At 39.4% G+C, this 25681-nt stretch overlaps 1 protein-coding gene across 1 annotated transcript in view; it reads left to right on the forward strand.

Moving 5' to 3' along the window:
• Positions 1 to 25681, forward strand: part of Patj (PATJ crumbs cell polarity complex component) — a 325876-nt gene that overhangs the window by 62755 nt on the left and 237440 nt on the right. Inside the window, exons 15-17 of the mRNA XM_059254557.1 lie at positions 5189 to 5323; positions 12493 to 12654; positions 15787 to 15918. Of these exons, the coding sequence (XP_059110540.1) occupies positions 5189 to 5323; positions 12493 to 12654; positions 15787 to 15918 (429 nt within the window). The remainder of the gene's footprint in view (positions 1 to 5188; positions 5324 to 12492; positions 12655 to 15786; positions 15919 to 25681) is intronic.

Consider the following 25681-nt stretch of genomic DNA (forward strand, 5'->3'; position numbering starts at 1 on the left):
TTCTTTACATTTTTCAAAATTTTCAAAAATTTAAGCTTAAATTTTATTTTGTGTATGAGTGTTTTGCCTACATGTATGTGTGTGTGCCATATGCCTATAGTCCTCTTGGAGGCCCTAAGAGGGCATTGGATCCCTGGAACAGGAGTTATAGGTGCTTGTTAGCCACCATGTGGGTTCTGGGAACCAAACCTGGATCTGCTGTGAAAACAGCCTGTGTTCTTAATTACTGAGCATCCCTTTCTCCCCTCCTGGAAGGAATTTTAATCTCATCTTTTTCTTGCTGTGTTGAGAATGACTCTGAAGTATTGTTAAAATGCTTAATGCATGTTCAAGGAAGGAGATGGTACTTCCTTAAGACAGATGGAAAATGCTTATTGGGAGGATGCCATTTGTACTATATTTTAAAGAATGGATTTGGAAAAGATAAACTGGATATTCTAGGCAGAAGAAATTTTGTGATCAAAGGTGGGAGAGAGTCAAGTACAGTGTTAGGTCAGGGATTAAAACTCACATCATGTAGGCCAGGCAGGTAACCCAGATGGCACCTACAGTAACAGATGGCATCCTTGTATGAGTAAGTTGTGAGTATTTTTAACATAGTACATGTTTCTGAATGTTCAAAATTAAAATTGTAGAAGGGAAGAGATAAGCAAATACTAAGTAAGTGCTGCTTTATTGGATTGATTGATTGCATGCCTTCTAAGGGAATGAAGCTCATCTTCCTTCTTGAACACATGTAGCCTTCATCTTGGAATGTTTTTTGTTGATATTAAATTTAGTAACTTCCTACTTTTGAACATCAGTGGGTTTTTAATACTTTCATTTAGTGTGTGTATGCATATTATGAGAACCAACCCTGGAGTTCCTTCTGTTCTGTTGTGTTTTGAGTTCACTGTTGTTTTGGAAATATCTTCCCTCACCCCATTGACACCTCCTTGGAGCAGTCCTTTCCAAAAGTTTTTCTCCCCTGGAGCAATAACATATATATTTCCAATGGACTGTTTTGATGTCTTGTTTTAGGATCCTGAAAGTCAAGCTTTTACCAAATGCATGTGCTGTAGTTTACTTCATGACAGGCTTCTCTACTTTGGCTCTAGCTCTCAATCTCATTTTCTTCATCATTTTAACATTGACAATACACCTATTGGTCACACCTTCCTCAGATACATTTCCTTATTCATACCCTTTACCTGTCATGACACGATCAAGAGAACTCCACTGCTCATTAGCTTTGTCAGTTTCAGTAGGATCCAGGAAATGCATATTGAACAAGCATCAGAAAGCGTGGTAAGTAAGCAGGGATATGTGTGAAGCCGTCAATCACCTGCTGTACCCACTCCTGTCATTTTAGCACTTTGTGCTCTCCCAAAGAACTCAGTATACTGAAGGGGTGGACAACTAAAAGACAGATGAAATGGTTGACTTGTTTGGCTGTAAATGCAGATGGGACAGGTAATTAAACAGTTCTGCTCCTGCAGAGAAGACTGTAGCAACGGAACATGTTATTCCAGAAGCCCAGCTGCACTCCATTTAGATTCAGAACTAATATTAGGTAGGCTTCCCCCAGATTGACAGATTTCGTAAACATCATTTCTGGTTCATCGTGATTGAAGATGAAGCATGTATTTTGTTTGCAGATTAAGTTTTCTAGAGAGCATATGGCATTTATAGATACTTGAAAAAAATAGCTTTAAAGGGCTCAGCCCTGTATGTAGAGAGCCAGGCATGCCATGAGTGAAGTCTGCCCTGATCCTCTCCTGTTCTTGTCTTCAGTGTCCCATGGAGATGGGGGTGGAATCCACTAGTTGACTAGATCCACAGTTGGAGGGAGCTGGAGGGGAGATTAGTGATACTTCCCTTGTTTTATCTTTTTTATCCTTTTACCTTTGATAGGGTATGAAGTAAAGGTCTGTGCATATGGACAGCAGTTTTGTTTACATGTATAATGTAATTTGGGTAGTTATTTCCATATAGAAACTATCACCCCACCATCTACTCATTTACTCACATACAAGATGTAACAGTTACCCCTTTTGTTCACCTTCTACAAGAGGCCCCAGCTGACTGTTCATAGAGCTAATAATACATTTTATCTTTCAAGTATCACCTCACAGGCCTCTTTCTCTCTGCGCCTATCTGGCCAGTTTTACAAACTGACCTCCACCAGTTGTGTTCCCATGTTAAGGCCAGAGCATCTCCGTGTAGCACTTACTGGGATTGATACACACTTGCTTATCACTAGCAGTCATACTTGGTTTCATTCTTTACTGTGTAGCCTCATTTTAATCATGCTTCCCGTTGGCTGGTTGATTGTTCACTCAGACATTGCTTTCTTTCTGCCATAGTGGATGTTGGTTCTGAAGGCCAAGGCTGTTCCCTTTCATCCACCTTGCATTTGTTGCTCAATTCCTTACATGCAATATACAACTTATAACCTAGAACTGTGGTAGATTGGTGGTGTAACAGTTTCTTGCCTCCAGAAAGAGAATGAAAACACCCTAGTTTGCAGCATTTACTGATATCTGTGGCATACATACTCTGTCCTGGCCAGCTCTTAAGCTGCCAAATGGTATCACTGATGACTGAATTGGAAAGCAGCTCACAAGTATCACTTTATTGTCACACAGACTCTTCTGCAGGGCCAGGACCTGTCCCAGCTGTATTTGGCAACTAGACAAACCAACCACTTCATCTGCTCCTTTGCCTCAGTTGTCCACCTGATGGGGTATTCTCTGAGGTGTTGAAACATTCATGTCTTACAGATATACATCACTTCAGGGAAATAAAATAATAAAATATAATAAATAATTAGGAAGTTATGACTTTGAGTACATATTACACTTATTTTTAATATGATTTAATTGCAACTTTATACAACATAATTTCAAGGCTACATTTAACAGCTGCCTTTAAGAATTTCTAGAAATTGAGGCATCCAGGCAGTGGCACCGGGTCCTGTGCTCACTGCATGAGTCGGCTGTTTGAAACCTGGGGCCTATGCAGGGTCCCTTGGCTCGGCCTGGGAGGAGGGGACTGGACCTACCTGGACTGAGTCCACCAGGTTGATCTCAGTCTGTGGGGAAGGCTTTGCCCTGGAGGAGATTGGAATGGGGGGCGAGCTGGGGGGAAGGTGAGGGGGGGGGAGGGGGGGAGAACAAGGGAATCTGTGGCTGATATGTAGAACTGAATTGTATTGCAAAATAAAAATTAAAAAAAAAAAAAGATTATATTCCATACCCACCAATACACAAACCTATCAGATGATGGAAATGGCTGAGTACAGCAAAGCTATCAGATGTAAAGAAATGGATACTGTATACAATCTTCTATGTTGTGGCTGATAATATAAAATGAAGTGTGGTTCTTCCTTAAAAAGTTCAATAAATATCAATTGTACTTCTTGGCTACTCCAAAAAAAAAAAAAAAGAATTTCTAGAAATTGAACAATCTGTTTTCATAATCTTGTGCAAGATAGCTCCAGCACCCTACGAGAGATGGTCCTGAGAGACACCACTCTGTATCATGATGTGTGTGACTCACAAAGGAAAGGAAGGCATGGCCCAGGGATTGGTTGGAAAACTTCTTACAGAAGCATTTCCCTGAGAGTCTTGGCTCACCTCTGCTGAATGAATGAAGAAAGTGACCCAGCTCCTACCTTAGTAGACATCATTTGACAGTGACCACACAAGAGAGTGGTATGGCAGTAATGAGAAATAAACCACCGGAGGGAGAGTAGTAAAAACAACCCAGCTCTTAACGTAGGGTGCTAGAAAAACCCAGTGCTTGGTGGTTAAGTGTAGTTCTTTTTCAGAAGCTAGCCTGGGGCCAAAAGTCCCTTGTGCCTATTGTAAACTATTAGTCAACTGAACTGCTTGCCACTTCTCATTGCCTGCATGGCTGTCATTGGATGGAAGTGAGCTCCAGGCAGAGACTGAAGCAAGTCCTACGCTACTCTGGATGCTTAGAACAGATAAGGAAAGCAGCAGTTGAGGGATAAAGGGGTCATAGACAACAGGGAAAAGCCACACTGGGGATACACTACTACCTGTAGAAGATTGTCTCCTTATCTAGAATAATTAGAGATGGCGCTGGTGTGCAGATGAGCAGACTTGATACAAAGAATGTAAAACATAACGTAGTATTTACCACATTTGAGCTTAGGCAACTATGATGAAAGTCATTGGTTCCACCTTGAAAGCTGGCTTGGTGAGTGTCCCAGAGTTTTATAGCCAACAAAGATGACTGCAGCTAAGAAACTCATTTTCCTGACACTGAGTCTTTCAACATTGACTCATGCTATAGTCCGCAAGAGTCCTTCAAAACAAACAGAAGCAATCCCAGAGTAGAAATGATTGTTTTTCCCCAAATCAGTAATGTTCTCATGAAAGCTGACTGAATAGAAAGGGGCATCTGTTAGAAACTAGTTCATATAGCTTCCAGTGCATCATCTTCAGTGCCTAGCACTGTTCTGGGCAATCAAGAAAACAGGATCATATGTGGATGTGCTGGTGCCCACCTGTAGCATTTGAGAGGTAAAGACCAGAGGATTGCGAATTGAAGCCATCCTATGCTACACAGGAGCCTGTCTTAAAAGAACAAAAAAGAAAAAAACAACTGGAGCTACTGTTCAGTGGTAAAGCTCTAGCCTACCATTTCCAAAGCTTTGAGTTTCACCCCCGCCTCAGGAAAGAGAGAGAAAGAAGAGAATTATAAACACCGTGTGTTTGAGCTGAGATTGAGATGTGTTCAGATTGGTCCTGACCTCATTTGGATGTTAGTTAACTCGGGATTCCTGGAAGTTTCATTATTTTGGTAGTAAAGTGTAAGTGGAGGTTAATTAGGTAATAAAGGGGAGTTGGGATGTTTTGGGATGGGGAACAATATAGAACAGTGACACTGCATGTGTGCTGGGGACTACGGGAAGGATGGGGAATCTGGAGCTAGGACTTGAAGGCAGGCTCTTTTGTTTGTTTTTATCTCCAATCTCAGAAACTGAAGGGAAGCCACAGGAGAAGAGAAAGAGCAATGATTTCATATCTTTAATTTCTGCCTCTTTTCCCTGTATTGTCTTTTAGGATTTTAGTTATTGGTTCTAAGAGTTGGAATCTGAATGACGCCTAATGAGGGGCTGATTAATAGCTGTCTTGTCCCTATTGTGTTTGATGTTATTGCTCTGTACTTCCTGCAGCTGCTGCCTATCCATACTCTGAGACTTGGTGTGGAAGTGGATTCCTTTGATGGGCACCATTATATCTCTTCAGTTGCTCCTGGTGGTCCTGTGGATACCCTGAATCTCCTACAGCCGGAAGATGAACTTCTTGAGGTAAAACATAAAGGGATGAAGAATACATAGCAAGAATTTTAAGTTCTAGGAAAATGTGTTCACCAATTGACAATGTCACTAATACCAATGTAATGTGAGCCATTATAATGTGAAATACCAACAGCTTATTAGGTAGTACAGAAAGTAGATACCACATTTTTAATTTATTTTTCTCTAGCTGTTATGGCCTTTGAATCATCTTGAACGTTTGTCTAAATGATTGATTATGGGAGACCAGCTCTGACCTGTCGAAGGGTTCTTGTGGACAGGAGAGAGGAATGAGAAGTATTAGATAGAAATATAGGCAAAGAAGGAGAGAAAGACAGACACAGGATAGCTTCAGGAGGACCCTAGGTCAATACCCAGCTACCTCGAGGTTTATTCTAATGGGCTTTTTATACACTGCTAAGGGGAGAGGCAAAAGACCTCCCCCTTTCAAGATCAAAACACACCATACAGCCAAGTGTAGACCCTTCCAAACACCTGGTAACCACGCCCCTGTCCATATCATCCCATTGTGTAGCCCTACTGGATAAAGCCAGCTCAGATTCTCTGACCTTGAGTAAAGTCTTCCTGGAGAGCCTCTATGGGCCCCCACAATTGATATGTAAGTTTGATATACACATATGAGTGTTTTACCTGGCATGTATTTATGTGCACTATATACGTGGCTAGTGCCTTTGAATGTCAGAAGAGGGCTTTCGGTGCTGGGGTTTGAACCTGGGAGTCCTCTACAAAAGCAACAGATGCTCTTAACTGTCTTGCCACCTTTCCAGCCCCATGGTTCCTGATTCTTCTTGGCAACATGCAGTCATTTATTTTCAGGTTCTGTTGGTTATTTCTGTAAAGATTAGAGCTGAACAACTTCAGGCTGTGTATAGCTTTAAGATTTTCCCCATGGGATTTCTCTCTTAGTAAGACCAACTCCAATGGGCTCTTTCAGGCTACCCGTTCTCTTGTCAGCTTAGAGCAGTTTTAGAACAGAACTCTTTGTCACCAGAGCAATTTTTACACAACCCTGTGTATATAGGTGTAAAATAGGTATAGTCAGTTACTGATAATAAATCATAACTTTATGTTAAAATGACTCTTTGGCATGCACATATTTCTGCTACTTATTAAAGATGGAAGCTAGTTTGCACACTGAGATGGACATGCTTGTTGGCTTTCATATAAAGAACTAAATCTTGGCTGACTTCGGTATGGCAGGAGCAGAGCGTCTTCAGTGTTTTCCAGATCTGATCAATATTTGGATTTTGTAATTGCCAATATTGAATATTTTGTTTTGCCTAAATACATAGTACAAAGTGGCAGATGTTTAGGACTATTTCAGAAATTGTTAAAAATTCTGTCCTTATCCCAAGCCAAAATTCATTTAACAATTTTTTAATTCTCAAGTCAACAGCCAAAACAGTAATTTTAAAAATCAAACACTTTAATGTAATATGATGTCAGTATGTACTAATTTGACATTTACAAGCTGAGAAATGATGGCAGGAAAATAATTAAACCATTATATTTTAGGCCTGTGTACCTCCCATCCCCATTCTAAGTGGTGCTGGGGATTAAAATTTGGGCCTCTGTTATGCTGGCCAGTGTTGAACCCACTGAGCTATATCCACAGTGAAAACTTTACATTTCTATAATGAAAACAGTGATTAGTAACAGCGTGGTTTCCATTCCGAGCCACTGTTTTAGGCAATGTTTGTTAGTATTGTGTGTCATGGTGGCATGCATCGTCCAGTGCATGTTGTGTGTTCACAACCAAGGCCACAGTGAGCTCATGTGATGTAGCATGGGCAAGTACTGCCAGAAAAATAATCTTGGATTCATTATAGGTTCGATTTTAAATTTATTTGTGCTTATTGTACATTCTGAAACTCTTTACTATTAATATTTTCATGGAAATACATTCATTACACATATATTACTTTTGTCTTTTTATTTATAAACTTTATTATTTAAAAAAAAAAAAAGTCTTTCAAATGAAGAATTTTACACAGAAATTAACCAGACTCAATCTCAACAAATTCCTCTACAGTTAGAATGGCCGTTTGGAAGTGAAGTTATATAGCTTCACTTTGAATTTTACAATTTTACTATTGCATACATTTTTATGGACTTATCCATTACCATTAACTAAAAACCCACGACAGAGTTAGAATTAGAAAAACAATTAGTTTTATATTCTCTTTTACAACTCATGTCTATCATTTCCATTTAGTCCTTTCTCATGCTCTAATGTATATATAGCCTTTTTTGTTATTTTTCCTATATGTTGTACTGTACCTAAATGTAAGGTTTTTTTTGTTTTTTGTTTTTGTTTTTGTTTTACATATATACATGTATTATTGCCTAGATCCCATATATTGGGGAGAACATGCATTTTTTTTCATTCTGAGATTGTGTGATCTTATTTAATATCATACATTCTATCCATTTTCTTGTAAATTTTGTGATTACATTTTTTTCTTTAGAGCTGAATAGCATTCCATCTTATATATGCACCTGCCTTTCTTATCCATCCACCTATTGTTAGACAACCATGTTGTCTTTTCTTGCTACAGTGACTAAAGTTGCAGTGGACATGGACGTGCACATATCTCTTTGGCAGGTTATGACATTTTCTGGATATTTGCCCAGGAGTGACATAGTGGGGTCATATGTTAGTTCTGTTTTTAATTTTGAGAAACCTCCAAACTGATTTCCACATGGCTATATTAATTTGTTCCCCCACCAAAGTGAATAACTCACATCATCTTCAACAGTTGTTGTCAGATATGTTGATGATAGTTATTCTGTAGTTTTAATTTGCATTTCCATGATGACTAGGGATATTGAGTGCTTTTAAAAACAGTTATTGGCCATTCATGTTTCTTTTTTTGAAAAGTATTCAGTTCATTTGTGTTGATATGGAGGCATTTAATTTCTACAATCCTTGGTAAATTCTATATGTTAGCCCCTTGTCTGAAGTGTAGCTGGTAAAGATTTGCTCCCATCCTCTAGGCTCTGTTTGCACTGCTGTCTATTTGCTTTACACAAGCCTTTTATTTTGATGCCATCCCTTTTGTTGACACTTGGGTTTAATTCCTACGCTATTGGTGTTCTAGTCAAAAGTTCTTCCCTAACTCAGTATCTTGAAGGTTATCTTCTATGTTTTCTTCTAGACATTTCTGTGTTTCTATATGAAATTAAGGTCTTTGATCACTTTGAATTGATTTTTGTACAAGGTGAAAAATAAGACTATTTTCATTATTTTGTGGGTAGAAATGCAGTTTTGTTGTTGAATAGGCTATATCTATTAATGGGATAGCATGATGTTTTGATAAGAGTGGATGTTTTGTGTCGTTTAAGTCAGGTTGAACATATCCATCTCCTCAAATATTCATCATTCTTTATGAGAGAAAGGTAGTTATTTTTAGATCACTGAAGGGAGTGGCCTTGAGCTGCATATAGAAGATTTATGCTATGAATTTTACTGTATAACTGAGGCTCTGTTTCTGGTCTTAAGATTATGTCTTGCCGGGCAGTGGTGGCACACACCTTTAATTCCAGCACTTGAGAGGCAGAGGCAGGAACTCTATGAGTTCAAGGCCAGCCTGGTCTATAAAGTGAGTTCCAAGACAACCAGGACCATTACACAGAGAAACCTTGTCTCAAAAAACCAAAAGGAAAAAAAAAGATCATGTCTTTCATGATTGGTAAGGCATGACCATAGCTTTGAGACAATAGTCTATGGAGTGGAGAACATTGCTGTGATATGTAATTATTAGCTATTGAGAAACAAGATATATTAGAGATGCAGACAGAATAAAATTGACTTAGTTAATTTAGTTTAGTTCTAGGTGGCAAGGTATATGCAACTAAGTTTACCATGTGAGGTTCAGTGACTCAGAGTATACAGCACTTGATATGTGGTGGATGTTAGAGCAGTGTTGAATGGGTAGAGTGGATCAAGTATAGGGTGCCCCCACTCCTACTCCCACCCTGTCAACCTACTTCTCTGTTCTCCAGCCAAGGCCTCTACATCAAAAAACAAAGCACTATAAAAGGAGTGTAAAGATTCTGGGGGTGGGGTTCTAATGAACGTTTTACATTAACACATAAAGTCACATGATTTCATAAATATGTTCTACTTTCTTCTTCATTTTTTTAAGGATTTATTTATTATGTATATACTGTTCTGCCTGCATGTATGCCTGCAGGCCAGAAGAGGGCGCCAGATCTTGTTATAGATGGTTGTGAGCTACCTTGTGGTTGCTGGGAATTGAACTCAGGACCTCTGAAGAACAGTCAGTGCTCTTAACCCCTGAGCCATCTTTCTATCCCCTTGTTCATTCTTTTTCAAACCTGCTCTTGTGCATGGGAGGCATGTGCTCTGCTCTGAGTGTTATTCATGGTCTCAATAGTTTGATATGGAAAGTATAGATTTCTGGTTTTAAAAAAAAAGTTGAGATACAGAGAGAAGCCTAGATTGAAAGGCAGAGAAGTGCTTTGGGTTCTGGATTTGCCCCAGCCCTGCATAGGGCATGGCATTTAACATATTAGAAAATGGATTGCTTCTTCTTCCTCCATGGAATATTTATGAGGATCTACACAGTGGCCATCCATGTAGACTGTAGAGCTTCTGTCATAAGGAGGATTGGCTCTGTTATCAGTTTGGCAGACAAGTTACCAAACTTATGTGTAAAGTCAGTGCTCTGGAAGCCCCTACTCACTTGTGCAGTTTCTAACCAACAAATCTACATGATTAAGACTTGATGGCACTTAAAAGAGGGAGGGTCTCAGGGTGAAGGACTGTGAGAAATATTGTGAATTCTAAAGTAAAATTGTCTTCTGAATAAGTAAGTGCATGTAGACATAAAAATCTCTTTTAGTTGGTTTCTTCCATCCTTCTCTCTCAGCTCCTCTCCCACTCTTGCCCTCTCTCACTTCTCTTCATTTTTCTTTCTCCACCCCTAATGTGTTTAATGTACTTTTTAGAAATTAAAACCAGAAACACAAATATGCTTTGGGGTTCAAGGACCATGCCAAGTCTCAGCCCAGAACAGCTATTTACAGCAGCCATAAATCCCCTTAGCTAGGAGTTGGTAATGGGAAATGTGACCAATCTTTTTAGCAGTAGATAGTAAAGAGGACTACCAGGCACTGCTATAATAAGTGGAGACAATTCCAATGAATAAATAATAAACTAAATAAATATTTAAAGGTACTCTAAGATAGAAACCTGGAAAGTGACTTTCTAATTTGTTGAAGCACAAACTAATAATTGTATATAGGTAGAGTTTGTTTCCATTGTATCTCCCTTCATATTTAATAGAGGTTACTGTCCAGTTGACTCTAGAACTTTCTGTGCTAATTGCATAAACTGGTACTGTGGATATGATGTGAGCAGGGATAGCTCCCTGCCCCTTCTGTGTAGAGATTGACTTGAATTCTTCCAAGGAAGACTGCTTGCTCCTGGGCTTGCTGTTCCTCAGACTCCTTTATAGTCATGATGGCTTGAGAGAGGCAGAGAGGGGGAGAGATTGAGATTCTCTGTGGTGGTTTTGTTGTTACTGTTTTTAGCATGTGTTTGAATAATTAAGAGACAGAAGGATGTGTCCGGTTTGATGGCTCTAAGTGCTGGATGTGTCACAGACTTGAGAGTGGTTCCTCAGGACAGCTGACTCCAGCCACTACCCACTGTGTTTTCCCTGGTCCAGTGGTAGATCTGTGGAAAGAGTGTCAGTCCTGCCTATTATCTGAGCATTAACGCCATGCCTTTGAGAGACTGATGCCACAGTAGAAATACTAAGTTGATGCTAACCCCGCTTAGGAAGGCAGAAGATCCAAAGAAATTATTGTTGGCTAGAGCTTGTTCCTTCCTCTTCAGCTTTTAGGAATAGTAGCCAGGTCACTCTTGGTGACTTGCAGACAGAACTGAGAGAACTTTGAGCTAAAACTACATGAAAATCACAATACCCTCAAATCTAGATTTCTAAACCATCTTTGGTCCAAAGTATTATTATGTATCAAAATATATATATTGTTGTAGAATATTATTTTAAGGTATGTTGCTTTTGTTTATGTTGCATTTGTTTAACTCTGTGAAGCTGTGTGATTTTTGCCTGTCAAAAACACCTGATGGTCTAATAAAAAATGGCCAGTAGTGAGGCAGGAGAGAGAAATAGGTGGGGCTGGCAGGCAGAGAGAGAGAAAATATATAGAAGGAAAAATCTGGGAGGAAAAGAAGTAGCCAGAGAAGGAGGAGGACCCCAGGGGCCAGTTACCCAGCTATACTGCTAGCTACAGAGGAAGAATGAAAGTAACATTACACAAGTAAGAGAACTGGAAAAGCCCAGAGGCAAAAGACGGATGGAATAACTTAAAGTTAAGAAAAGCTGGCAAGAAACAATACAAACTAAGGCTGGATGGACATTTAGAATTAAGAATAAGCCTCCATTAGTGATTTATTTGGGAGCTGGGTGGCAGGCACCCCCTCAAAATGAGTAAAAAGCAAGAACAATATGATGTTTGGTGATAGGGATTAATCATTGACGAGGAGAAATTACCCTTTTGAAAGGCAGGGAGCGCTCATGTGAACTTGGGAACTGCACACTTGTGTGATGCTGCACTAGCTCAGCATATGGGAATGGAAGAGGTGCCGGTGATACCTACTTCTTCCTGTAGAAGCGTTTGCTAAGGTGATGCTCTTGCTGTGGGCTGAGGAAGAGTGCGCTGACTGATAGTAAACCCCAGCTGCTGAGTACCCTAGATGTGGTCACACGTTGAAGGCGAACAGACGTACAGTGACAACACAGAAGGAAATGGTGTAAGAAGGCTGGCAGGGACAGTCAGTGCATTTAAGGAGGAGTGAAGAGGGGGGAAGCCAGAAGAATACAGCACTGGATTATGTAAAGGAGAAACTTCAGAGATGTGAAGCCTTGGATCTCTTACCCAGGAATAGTGCTGCCTGGCATACATTTTATACTTTATTCTCCCCATTTCAAACGAGATTCAGCCTTACATTTTTAATCAAGATTCAGCCTTGATTTAGATGTTTTAAGTTGTTAGTAAAATAATATGATTAACTTTAGGCCCTTTGTTTGTAGTAACAGTGAAATGTCTTTTTTTTGGTGCTTTTTAATTTTGCACCTGTTCACAGTTGACATCCCTTGTCGTCCTAGGTCAATGGTGTGCAGCTTTATGGGAAGTCTCGCCGAGAAGCGGTCTCCTTTCTTAAAGAAGTGCCTCCACCATTTACCTTGGTTTGCTGTCGACGGCTGTTTGATGATGAGGCCTCAGTTGATGAGCCGAGGACCATGGAACCTTCCCTTCTCGAGGCAGAGGTTTGTGTGTTTATTACGTGTGTCCTTTTACCAGGGTCACTCCAAAGAGGGTGTTTCAATATAAAGAGGGGGCCCCTGCTCCACCCTGATGATCATGGATTCACCTTCTGAAATTGTAAGCCCCAAATAAACTCTTCTTTTAGAGGTTGCCTTGGTCATGATGTCTTATCAAAGTGGTAGAGAAGTAACTAAGACAAATGATAACTGTTCACAGATCTTAGAACACTTGGGACCTTATGTAAGAAGGAAATAAAGTAACGTGTGCCAAACTCTTAGATTATGGTGTAGGTGAGAGCTCCATGAATGTCAGTGACATTCCTAATGCCTCCCATCCAACATCATTGTTTCTGATTGACTAAATTACCAGAAAAATCTAGAACTGCTTTACAGTCTAGTGCTGTGCTATAGATCCTTTGGCATGAATATATCTTGCTTTTTCAAGAAGGGGCACAGGCCATTTCTTAAAATTTTCTGTAATCTAATGCTGCCTTTATTCTGTACTACACATATGAATTACTCTTGATTGACAGCCTCTTTTTTCCCCCCTTCAGACAAGGTTCACTGTATAGTCCAGGTTAGCCCAGGACTGGCTTTTATCCCATGTCTGGCTTCGAATTGAACTCATAATCCTGCCTTTGTCTCTCCAGTGCTGACATTATAGATGTGTGCCTCTGTGTACCTGGCTGATTCCTGTTTTAATGTAAAGGAAGAAAAAAAATTGACGTGTCATATACCTTTAATCTAAGCACTTGGAAGGCAGAGGCAGGCATAGCTCTATGAGTTCAAGGCCAGCCTAGTCTATATATCAAGTTCCAGGCCATCCAGAAACTCTACATAGTAAGGTCCTATCTTGAAACAAAATAACATAAATTTTAGGAGGAGACTCTAGAGATACTACTTTGTGACTTTTACTGTTCTTAGTAAATTGAACTGTGGGTGGTGACTTCCTGGTGAAGCTGGGTAAAAATACCATTAGTTTAATTCTGTCAGGTGTAAATCATCGGCCCAGCTTGCTGACTCTGCTCCCATCCGTCATACTGTACAATGGTGAACAACAGCCTGAAGCATGCCAAATGTCAGCATTGCTGCCTGTTAGCTGATTGCATTCTGTTCTGTAGACTGGAGTTATGTAGAATTGATGTATCAGAGTGACGTATTCTAGGTCGGTGTGGAATGTGCACCTAGGGTGCCATGACATTTTGATAAACTTGGACTTTGTGGTTATATGTGATCTCTTGAAATTTTGGCTCCTTTTCAATTGTTCTTTGTTTTTCATGTATCCTGAAACTATCATTCTTTTTATTAAAAATTATTTTTATGTATACATATGTGTATCTTTGTGATCATATGCCAAGTGTGTGCCCTTCAAGGTCAAAAGAGGGTGTTGTATCCACTGGTGCTAGAGTTACAGGCAGATGTGAGCTGCCCAGTATAGGTGCTGGGAACAGAACTTGGATCCTCTGGAAGAGCAGCAAGTGTTCTTAACTGCCAACACAGCTCTCCAGTGCCGTATTATATTGTTAAAGTGTCTGGTTAGGTGGCATAGCAACAGTTCTGTTCTCACTGATGAGTGAGTAAGCACCAATATTATACCAATCATATTAGCCTTTAGAACATTCTGTTGGGAGGTGGAAGTATTTTCTTTTCAAAATATCCCTTCCCAGGTGGGTGAAATGACTCATCAGGCTCAATTCCAGAACCCATGAAAGGTAAAAGGAGAGAACTGAGTCTACTGAGTTGTCCTTTAATATCACACATATGCCATAACACATGCATCCACACATACCATAATTGTTTTTTAAATAATACAAGAAATAATTCCTCACATTAAACTGAAATATGTGGAGATTGGGAATGGAGAACATTCCCTCGCTTCAGGTTTGGTCAGTCAAGAACCAAGAAATTGTTCCTGTGTTTAGGTTCTGTACAGCTTGGCTTAGGTGTTCCATATCCTGCAACAATAATTTGAGAGCTGAACCACTGATTTCGAAGGTGGTTTTGTTACTCTTCCTCATTATAGAGCCCTCCCGTTGATACCATTAAGTGGATTTTCTTATACCAGTGACTTAGTTCTATTTGTAGAAATGATACATTTTCATTTTATTTACTGAGATTCTCCAAGATTTTAAGAATTCTGCTTTGAGAAGTTGTTATTTAGCCACAATGTGATTCATGCCTGTAATCCCAGTACTCAAGAGTCTGACACAGGACTGCTGTGAATTTAAGGCCAGCCTGGGCTACATAGAGAGTTCCAAGCTAGCCTGAACTACAGAGTAAGACCTTGCTTCAAAAAACTAAATTGTTATTTAGTCTGTGGAGGGACAAGGTATTTTTGGAGAGATTAATCAGCACAAATCAATATAGTGCTATAAATAAAACTGAAGGCTTCTGAAGCACCCAATGTCCCATCTAGTAGATTGGTCTCATTTGACTTCACTGGGATCCTGACAGTGCAGGAGTCCAGAAGAGAGGATGTCAGAGTATGGGAATTAACAAAGAACCTGTGTGCTCAGCGCTTGTGTTCACTCATTTCTTCGAACACCAGATTGATTATTCCTGTTTCACTCGGAGAATTACACAGTGCTCAAGGAGTTGGTGGTGGTGGCTGCTGGTGCTGCCACAGCTCTACTGCCCTCACCATTGCCTCCTCTCTTCTTCCTTCTTCCTGTACCTTTCCAGTAAAACTTTCTTGAAATCTTCTGGGAGCCACCAGGAGCGGCTCCTCTGTGCCCTGGCTGGCCTTTCTGTCTCTGACTAAAATTATGACAACAGGATTGCTTTTAAAACATCTGTTTGCCTCTTCTTTGCATGAAGTTTACATTTTTACTTAAATTACCTATTTTTCCTTTTATGCTTCTAATGGGATGACAGAACTCATTGAAGTATAAGAGGTCAGTGTTAACACTTGCAATGAAACCATTTGAAAAATGTGTGAAAGATCTGCGGTTCTGAATGCCTGAATGTTTTATGAAGCTTTGATCCTTGATTGTGAGTACCCAGTGCATGCCCCCTTTAAAAAGATCAAAAGCTAACCGAGCATGCCAAAGAGACTTCCCAGTTTGAAAAGAACCTGAGTTCTTTCCAGAACAGAAAGGACGGCCGCTCCAGCATTTCCCTTCTTTGTTCTTTCAGGTGGGCCGCAGAGTAGATGTCAGCGCTGAAGACGATGATGATGGGGAGTTAGCCCTGTGGTCTCCTGAAGTCAAGATTGTGGAGCTGGTGAAAGACTGTAAAGGCCTGGGATTCAGCATTCTGGATTATCAGGTATAGGGGCTTTGGTTTAGGTTTGTAGTTCTGTTTTGTTTTGCTTTCAGAACTTTTAAAAATGGGTCCACTCCAGCTTTATTTTATTTATTTATTTTATTTATTCAGTGCCAATCTGGGTTATGTAATGAGACGCTGTCTCTAAAAGCAGAAGCAAAAAGAAAGAAACTCTATACGCATTAGCAACATTCCTAACTCTCATGTTTCTATCCTTCCTGTCATGTGAAGGCTTTTGTGGTTTTGCTTATCTGTCAATCTCAATGAACTTAGGTAGAAATATTCTTGGTGAAATTATCTGCTGATGGATGCATAACACCTTTGTAGTTAAATATTTATTATGACTCCAGTTCTACCTAGAGTAAGGTTGCTGATAAAGGGTTGGGAGCACTGGAGTGCATAGTAAGACACCTGCGTTTCATAGCAGCTTGCCACCTGATGGCCTGCTGTTGGACCTCCGATTATGGAGGAGACTTAGAGCTGTTGACCAATCCCTTTACTACTAAGATGCACACTTTAAAACTAGTGTGACTTAAACATAATGTTAATAAAGCAAGATGTTCTCTGTCAGAGCATATAAAATGCAAAATTATATAAAACCAGATTTAAAAATTGCATTTATTTATTCACTCACTGATTCATTCATACAGTGGTGTGGGTATGGGTGCATGCACAGGCCATAGCACCCACATGGAAGTCAGAGGGCAACTTGTGGGAGTCAGATCCTTCTTTGCATGTGCTTAATCGGCCCTGTAGATAAAACTGAAGCAATCAGACTTGTCAGCTAGGGCCTTTACCCACTGAGTCAGAGTGCATCCCTGAATCTTTATTTATTTATTTTTTTAGAGCTTATATATTTTATGGTTATAAATGTTTTGCCTGCATGATCTATGTGCACCATGTGTGTTTTTGATACCCGCCGAGATCAGAAGAGGGCATTGGATCTCATGGAACTGGAGTTACAGATAGTTGTAAGGTGCCATGTGAGTGCTGGGAAGTAAACTTAGGTCCTTTGCAAGAGCAACAAGTGCTTTAACTTCTGAGGCATCCCTCCAGTCTGTGAAATTGTTTTAAATATAATAAGGTGATGGATAATAGATAAAAAATACTTTCAATATTATGTAAGATTTAAATTACTGATTTAAAATTCCTGAAATGTATTATTTCATTTTTGCTGGCATATTTCTGTGCCAGATAGGCCTCTGCTTTTAGAATTTCTTCTTAGAATATTATTGAATTATAAGTTGTTGACTTGAAATGAGCATTTGGGGAAACAGTGTTATCAGAAAGTATCCAATCGTAAGATTCTGGTAAGAACTCTTGGTTCCCTACCCATTGTAGAGGCGTCACCCAACCCCTCAGATGTTACCGATAAAGGATTCAGTGAAATTTAGGTCAAACAGAATTCACTGGAATTAAAGGAACAAATGTCAGTGAGACTTATTGACCATTTTGATGATGAGGTTTAATTTACAAACACTTTTTTAAATGCAATATTGGTGTTCAGCTACCTTTCCATCGTCTTAGAGATCTCTCTGTACTTTCATTGTTAATAATAAATGTATTATTTGTAGACTTTTTAGACCACACCATAGGCCTTAAATATTGATTGATTTGTCTATTTTGCACTGCTAGGTGGTGTCTACATGCTCACCATTACATGCTACCATTACAGCCCTGAGCTACACTCAGCCTGGACTTCATGGTTTTAAGTGTTCCACATCTTAAAACAGAAAATTGTCTCTGAGCTTAATAGAATTGTGAAAGAAGGAAAGAAAAACTTGTCAGCCTCTTATGGGTTAATTCCTAGTTGACAAGAAAGCACTAACAGTTCTGAGCTTTATGCTTTACAAGACAATTGTTCTAATGTGAATTCTGTTTTCTCACTGTGTTTTCAGAGCTGTGCATGCTCAGTTCTGTTTTTTTCTTTTTTGAATATTGTCATTTATAAAAATGTAGGTATTTTTGTTTTGCCCCCACCCTTCCAATCTGCGTAAATAGACATTGATTTCTGTTCAGGTTGTATGATGTAATTTTGCTGCAAAAAATTAGTACTAGATAATTCTTTTGTCTTTGTGTTTCTTGGAGAACTAATAGAAAACTTCTTAATTTCCTAAATGCTATTTTTATTCAGATAAAAGTTGTCAGTTCCTTTTCTTCTATATCCCAACTTTGGAAGGAAAAATACCCACTTTTATGTTTGGTATTTTTCGTCAGTCAAACATTACATGCTCTCACAGTTGTGTATAGTACATTTGTATCATTTGTCAAGGGTATGAAAAATTGTTTCCCACTAAAGTGTTCAGACAATAGGAAATGCAATTTAAAATTTGATTTGTGATATAAGTTCATTAATTTGTTTAATTGTATGATCTTTATAATCAGGTAACAATTTCTAAAGTTGAAAAATGGTTTTTGTAAAACTAAGTAGAAGTGTAGCAGATGCTATGAAAGGCTTATGTTCCTGGTGATTTCCATATTTGATGTTGTTTTGTATGAATTTATTAGGTAGCTGAATAGGACTAAGGCAGATTCCGGCCCTCCTAAGTATAGCACATCTACACTAAGTACTGTAGAAATATTCTAGCCACAGCCTTTCTAATCTTAGGAACATGGGATAGTTTCTGCATGGTCAGGGCGTGCATTCACAGTATTGAGGAGAATGTGCTTTTACTTTTGAGTATTCATTTCAGCTAACTGTTTTTTCTAATTAATGAATTTTTCTCTGCCCCAAGAACTGAACATTGTGTACGTCTGTCTCCTTGATGTAACATCTTACAGGTCGGGGATACTAACGTCGCATGCAAAGCATCATATGGATAAGTGAATCTGTGTGTAGGGAAAAAAAACTTCTGTTACCATGAAAAATGTGAGCATTGTTAACCATCATTCAGTTTAGAAAATCAGCATAACAGTTGTTGATACCTTCCTCTGATCTAGTGCCATGCTACAGTCTGTTTAAATGATATACATTGTAGCTTTATAGTTTAGGGAAATTAATAAGTAGATACCTTTTTTTAGTGGAGTTTAAGTTTATCCATGAAATTGTATTCTATCATTCTGCCAACTTTCAGAGCCATATGTGAGTTACCTGTGGGTTAGTGGTCAGAAGATTAATTTTTACATAAATTTAGCTGAGATTTAGGAAAGTATGAGTGAACAGATAAAGATCTTGAATTGATCTGTGATGGGATGGTTGGCTGTCTCAGCAGGTCAGTGGTACCTAGGACTGACGGAAGCTGTGTAGCTTAATAAAGCAAAGATGCCTGCTCCGAAATGCAGGAGCTGAGTCTGATACAAAGTTCGAGAGGGCAGTCATGTGGCCCCAGAGCAAATGTGGAAATTCATGTCCATGAATTTTAGACTAGATTCAGACAAGGAAAAAGAGAAACAGTAAATATAGGTTAGAGTAAAGCTTTTGTTGGCTGTGATCTGAGCAGAGATTAAATCTGTCCCCCACAGAAGTTGGCTAAAATTCTGTCTTGTGTGTTTAGCATGTGTACCTCCATATCTTGCAAGGTCGGGTGGTGGAGACAATGCATTGCAGGTTGACGATCAGCTCTTTTCCAAAGCATCAGAGCACTTGGGAAATTTGGCCATAAGTTTAAAAAAATTTAATTCTGCCAGGTGGTAGTGGCACACACTTTTAATCCCAGCACTTGGGAGGCAGAGGCAGGTGGATCTCTGTGAGTTCAAGGCCAGCCTGGTCAACAGAGCTAGTTCCAGGACAGCTAGGACTATTACACAGGGAAACCTTGTCTCCAAAAGCAAACAAACAAAAATTTATTTCTATTTTTATTATTGTGTGTGTGCGCGCGTGCGTGCCCAGGTGCATACGTGCACTCTTGCATGCTTGATCGTGTTCCCAGGTGTGCAGGTGCATGAGTGACAGAGCGCATGTATGGAGGCCAGGGGACAACTTTCTAGAGTAGGTTCTTTCCTTACTGTGGAGCCTGGGATAGAAATGAGGTCAGACTTATACAGCGACTACTTTTGCCTACTGAGTCATCCTCTGGCTCTGGCTAGAAGTTTTCATAACTTCTTAACATATATTAGCTTATATATTTCTCACAAGAACCATGTGATCCCCATTTAACAAGTAAGGTAATTGAGGACGGATATGGTAGGTGTTAAGTCCAAGCTCATACAACGTGCATATGGAGGAAACAAAATTTGACCTCAAGTAGTTGGGCTGACATCTCACTGCTGTTAAACAAACTATGTTATTTCTTTTTGAGGATTTTGTGTACATTTTTAGTAGAGCATCCCTATAGTAAATTGATTACAGCGAGTGTTTTTGTTTTTCTAATTAGAAATGTTTTTCGAAAAAGTAAGCTACCGTATAGCATTCTCCTTTTAGTGCTATATGAAAATATAGTAAATATCAAGAATTAATTAGTTGATTGTGTCCATATGCACCGTGTAAGAACTAGTGCTTACTGCTTCGGAAGAAAGTGCCTGATAGTTTGAAAGCCTGCTCTTATGGGTTAACATTTGAGAGTCTGTAACTTCTGATTTCTACCAAAAAGCTTGCAAAGATTGAACTATATGGATTTTACCTTCAGTTGACCCTATAAATTAAACGGAGCAAGTGGATATTTTCTGGTGTTTTGATTTATGCTGAACTTTGAATAACCCCTCATGATTATAATTCACTGAAAATGTTTGACATTAGCCACGGCGTTGCCATCCTCGGTACTTTTAAATTTCAGTGATTTAGAAGGCAAAATTTATTAACCAATAATTCTCCCCCCGCAACACACTTACATCCTAGTCTTCATCTTTCTCCCTTCCTGCATGACTCAATCTTTGCCAAAGCAGACATTTTTGAAAGACTTTGGGTTTGTCTCAGGGAGAGCTGTATTACATATGAGGACTGTTGGTCCTACCATAAGCCTCTTTGGAAGGCCATATGCAGATAATGCTACTAAACAGCTGAGTCACATTCTATGTTCTTGGTCATGCTACAAGCCTATGAAAGGCCATCGGCAGATGGTGACCTTAAACATCGAGTGGACATAGTTCTTTCTGTGGAAACCGTTTTCATGAAATGAGTTGTGGAAAGAGAACAGTATGAGCAGAAGCTGCTGCTGAACCTGCAATGGTTGGCCTTTGGATCTGTGAGGAGTTCATGCAGTTTCAGCTCTTAACTTGGAGGATCCATTTTTCTGTTTGTTTTGCAGTCCTGGAGAGCAGACCCAGAGCCTGAAGTGTGCCAGGCAGGTGCCTTACCATTATGCTATATCTTTAGCCCACAAGTTCTCTTTATAAAAGACTTTTAAAAGTTAAAGAAAGGGTTATAAAACACTCATTTATAACTTAAAATTATCTTTGCATTTTTGAACACATTACAGTGTTTTTAAAGTTGGTAATATATGTACATGCCATAAAAATTCAAAAGTACATGCAGGCCTTTTGTGACAGTCTCTCAAGGCCCTTCCAGGAAGAACTATTGTATTTCATGTCTTTCCTCCAAGATGTGTTTTATAAACATAGGATTAATTACATAAATAATAGTTTTCTTGTTATATAAATTTTACATTTTTGACACGTAAGATATATCATATACACCTTAAGTACTTTGCTTTTTGTAACCAATTACATCTTTTTTCACTTTCTTATTTATAGAGCTACCTAGTTCTTTTTAATGACTGCACAATTCATTATTGTAGATAGGCAATAATTTATTCAACTAGCCTCCTCTACCCAAGTGGGGTAGATTAAATTAAATGAGATTGTAGTGGATTGTTGCTATGTTCTTTTGTGAAACTGTGGCACTTGAGCTAGTGACAGATTTCTAGAAGAGAGCATGCTAATCAAAAGAGCATATACATTTTCAATTTGGATACGTTTTTTACCAAATTGCTGGAACACCATTTTGAGACACATGTATTTAGATGAATTACAATTGATGTCTTATGTGGAGTCATTTCTTTATTCAGATGGTTCTCCTGGAAAATATAAGCAGGTGTGTAATTCATGAAGTTAATGGTCTTCCATGATGTGGAAAGACTAAGTGATAGCAATATATAACTATCAATTTAGTTTGAACTTTAATTATGGCAGTAATTTATTGTCTTTGTAGCTAAGAGAGTAGAGTATTAATATTCACTCTGATATCAGTGCCCATTAGTCTGTTCCTAAGTCTGCCACCAATCTGAATCTTCTTCATCAAGAATTGAGCTCTAAAATGGGGTGGCATGTTAGGACTTAACTTTTTGTCAAGTGATTTGACAATGTGAGTAAATACTGCTGTCACTTGATCATCTTAGAGTTCATAGAAGCCTAATATCTTTATGTACATTCTAGGTGACAAGTGTAGAGGACCTAGCTTATAGATTTGATAAGTATTGACATAATTTTAACACATAGTAACATAAATAAGTCAGGTGCAAAACTCCCCTTTTTCTAGAGTATAAAATGCAGAGGTTATTGGTATATGACAAGTTATACAGTTTTATTGTGATACTTAGGCAAGGTTTAAGGAAACTCTTGGCATCTGACATCTCTACATGCATGTCATGTAGCTTGCTATTGACCAAAGCACACAACTGCATTTGAAGGTCACCTTTTGCTCAAAGGACTTGGAGGAACTGACAAAGTACTTTTGCCCATTCCTGATGCTTGTCCACATTTGTTTTGATGAACATCCAAGTACTGTAAGCTCTAGTACTAACTGGGCTAAAGATTTCTTCCTCAGAGGATTTGCTTCCTTTGCCTCTGTGAGAAAGTTCTGTATCCTTTAAATCATTTAAGCTGCTTCATTTGGAAACTGTGTTCATGTAATGGGTTGACTGCGGCTGCAGGGGAGTTCTCTCATGACTTAAGCACTGTTTTTCAAGCCTGTGGAGGGGGTGGCTAGAAGGAGCTCCACTCTTGGTGTGCTCCGGATGGTGACCAACCTCCAAAGCAGCAGGTCGAAGGGATCGCGAGATTAGAGCCTCTTAGTAAGAGATCAAAGAGAGGCTGTGTGTATAGCTTGAGGTCTAGATAGCACTAATCAAACCTCACCTGAGGGAGGGAGGGAGGGAGGGAGGAAGTTAGAAGGCAGCCTCAAAGATCTTAAGTCAGGCCTGATAACTAAACTTTGGGGGGAATTTCATGGATTTGGAATATGAGGTTGGAAAGAAATCTTATTGGTCTAATAGGGACAAAAGAGAATAGTTGGCATGCAGTAAATGCTTGTCGGCTGGATTCTGCTTTCTGGAGTAACTTTCCCTTTAACAAATGTGTTGGTGTCCGTTTCGGCTGCACCCTAGTAAACTGCTGAGGAGACTGAAGGGATCTGCTTGTATTACCTTTGTTGAGTATTTCAGAAGTGAAGGAACACTAACAAGTAGTACTACTGTGGTTGTCAGGCAACGCCCAGCCCATAGATGGCTCTTGTTTGCTGGGAGAACGGGGGTTGAAGATGCCATACTGTTGTAAGCCTCCTTTGTGTGCCTTTTTGGACATTCAGGTCTGCCTATTCCAAGAACACAGACCAGTTCTAAATTTTCATCTGATATGACTCAGGTGTGATGAGTGGTCCAGCAAACGCTAGCACAGTGGGCCTTGGTTGCATGTGCTCAGTTGCAGGTGAAGGAATAAATTTGTAGAAATTCGTATCTCCTCAGGTCTTCCTTGGGCCTCTGTGTTTCATTAAGGTCACAGTTTCACAGTAGTAAGGGTAGCAGTGTTTATAAATGATTACTGTGGGCTTCCTGGGTGCTGTGCATGCACTGTGATCTCAGTTCATGCTTTGGTAGCTCTCTGAAATCTTTGCTATTATCTCTACTCAAGAGGAGACACACCTGTCTCAGAGAAAACAACATGGCCAGTATCACTCAGCTAGTATTTTTGTTTAAATTGAAAGTAGTTTGCTTAGAAAAGTATAATAAATTCCAAACTAGTGTTTGAGAGGTTTGCTTCAGCCTTTTTTTTTTCAAAAGATTTTTTTACCGTGTATGTGTATGTGTCTGTTAATTGATTTGTGAAGCTTTTTTGCTGATTACAAAGTTGGATCCATTGGGTGGGGCTGGAGTTACAGACAGGTGTCCAGTGGCCCCATGAGGGACTGGAAACAGTCCTCTCCAAGCCAGCATTGCCCCTCAGCTCCTGAGCGTTTCTCCAGCCCTGTTTAAGAGATTTTAAAGAAAGTTTTACATGTCTGTACTTTCCATGCATTATAGTGATTTTCAACTGCTGTGTTTTTTCCCCTTGAAGATACTAGGGTATTTCTTACTTCTAAATTCACTTTCTACATTTTAAACATTCCTGGTTCAGTAATGTTAAGTATATCCACATTTCAATAGTGTGTTTTCAGTTGTACTTCAATACGGTCTGCCTGATGGAACCCCAGGCATTTCCGCTAAATGATGGGGCTTTTAGATAATGGATATTGCCTTGTTTCATTTTTATTTGCCCCCCTCCCCAACCAACAGAAGTTCTGGTCCAGGCCTGACTGATTGGTGAGTATGTGAATAATTATAGCATGAAATGAAAGTTTGAAATGATGAAACAACTAACAGGCATATTAATATCAAAGGATAACATCTAAGAAGAGGGGAAGGAGATAAGGGAAAGCAGTCCTCTTCAAGGAATGATTGCCTGGAATTCCTGGGGGAATAGTGTTGATTAGCTGTTTAGTCTGTTTAGGCAGCTTCTTAAATTCAGGGTTGGCTGGCACTATTTTGCCAGCCTGGACACTGACATTGTTCTGCCAGTCAGGTCTTGCAATCACTTCATTCTCTGTAAAGGACTCTGTACTCTAGTAGGTTTGGTGTGTGTACCACACAGCCCCAAACTGTGGCATACAAGTACCCATGTTCTTCTTCATGTGAGTAATAGTAGTCCAGTTACATAATTTAATATACTCAGTTGACAGTAAGTGTCAAGGTTATCAAAGGGCCCTTCAAAATAGCTCAGTAGGTATAGGCAGTTATCATCAAGCTGAAGACCTGAGTTTAGATTACTAGGACCCACATGGTGGAAGGAGAGAATAGATTCCTACAAGTTGTCCTCTGACCTCCACATGCTTGGTGTGGCATACACACACACACACACACACACACACACACACACACACACACACACAAATGAGTAAAAATAAAATACAGTTTAAAATATTCTCAGATGGGATGGAAGATTGTTCAGTAGTTGCTGCTGTTAGAGAGGATCCACATTCAGGTGCTAGCACCCACATGACTGCTTATAACCATCCGTAACTCCAGTCCTAGGAGATCTGATGCCCTCTTCTGGCTTCCATGGTCACCAGCCACATATGTGGTGCAGACACACATTCAGGCAAAACACTTATATATAATGATAATAATAAATATATCTTAAAATATTATCAAAGGCAAAGAGCTTCATGGACAAATTTTTATCTGAAATAAACTGAGGACTGTCTTCTGAACATCCTGCTGTGTGGTCCTGAATCTCTGACCTGTCAGTGTTTTAAGTATTGATACAGAGTAGATTAAATAAAAAAATCCACAGAAGCTATTTTATATTATTACTATGAATAAGCTGTCACACTTTGGTTTTTTATTTTCTTTTTGGGGACAGTACTGCAAAACATGGAGATATTCACTCACACCCCTGTTATCTTCAACAAAGGCTTCTTCCTTAAATATTTGCCATGTTATTAAACTGACTGGCTGTCTCCCTGACCTGTGCATTCTCCTTATGCAGCACCCCTGCTTCATGTTTTCTGACAGTTTTTCCAGGGCTACTTTGTTGTGTGTCTCATCTAGATTTTTAGGAAAAGCATGGGGCTCTGTAC

Source organism: Peromyscus eremicus, chromosome 2 (genome assembly GCF_949786415.1).
Source record: "Peromyscus eremicus chromosome 2, PerEre_H2_v1, whole genome shotgun sequence".
Lineage (NCBI taxonomy): Eukaryota > Metazoa > Chordata > Mammalia > Rodentia > Cricetidae > Peromyscus > Peromyscus eremicus.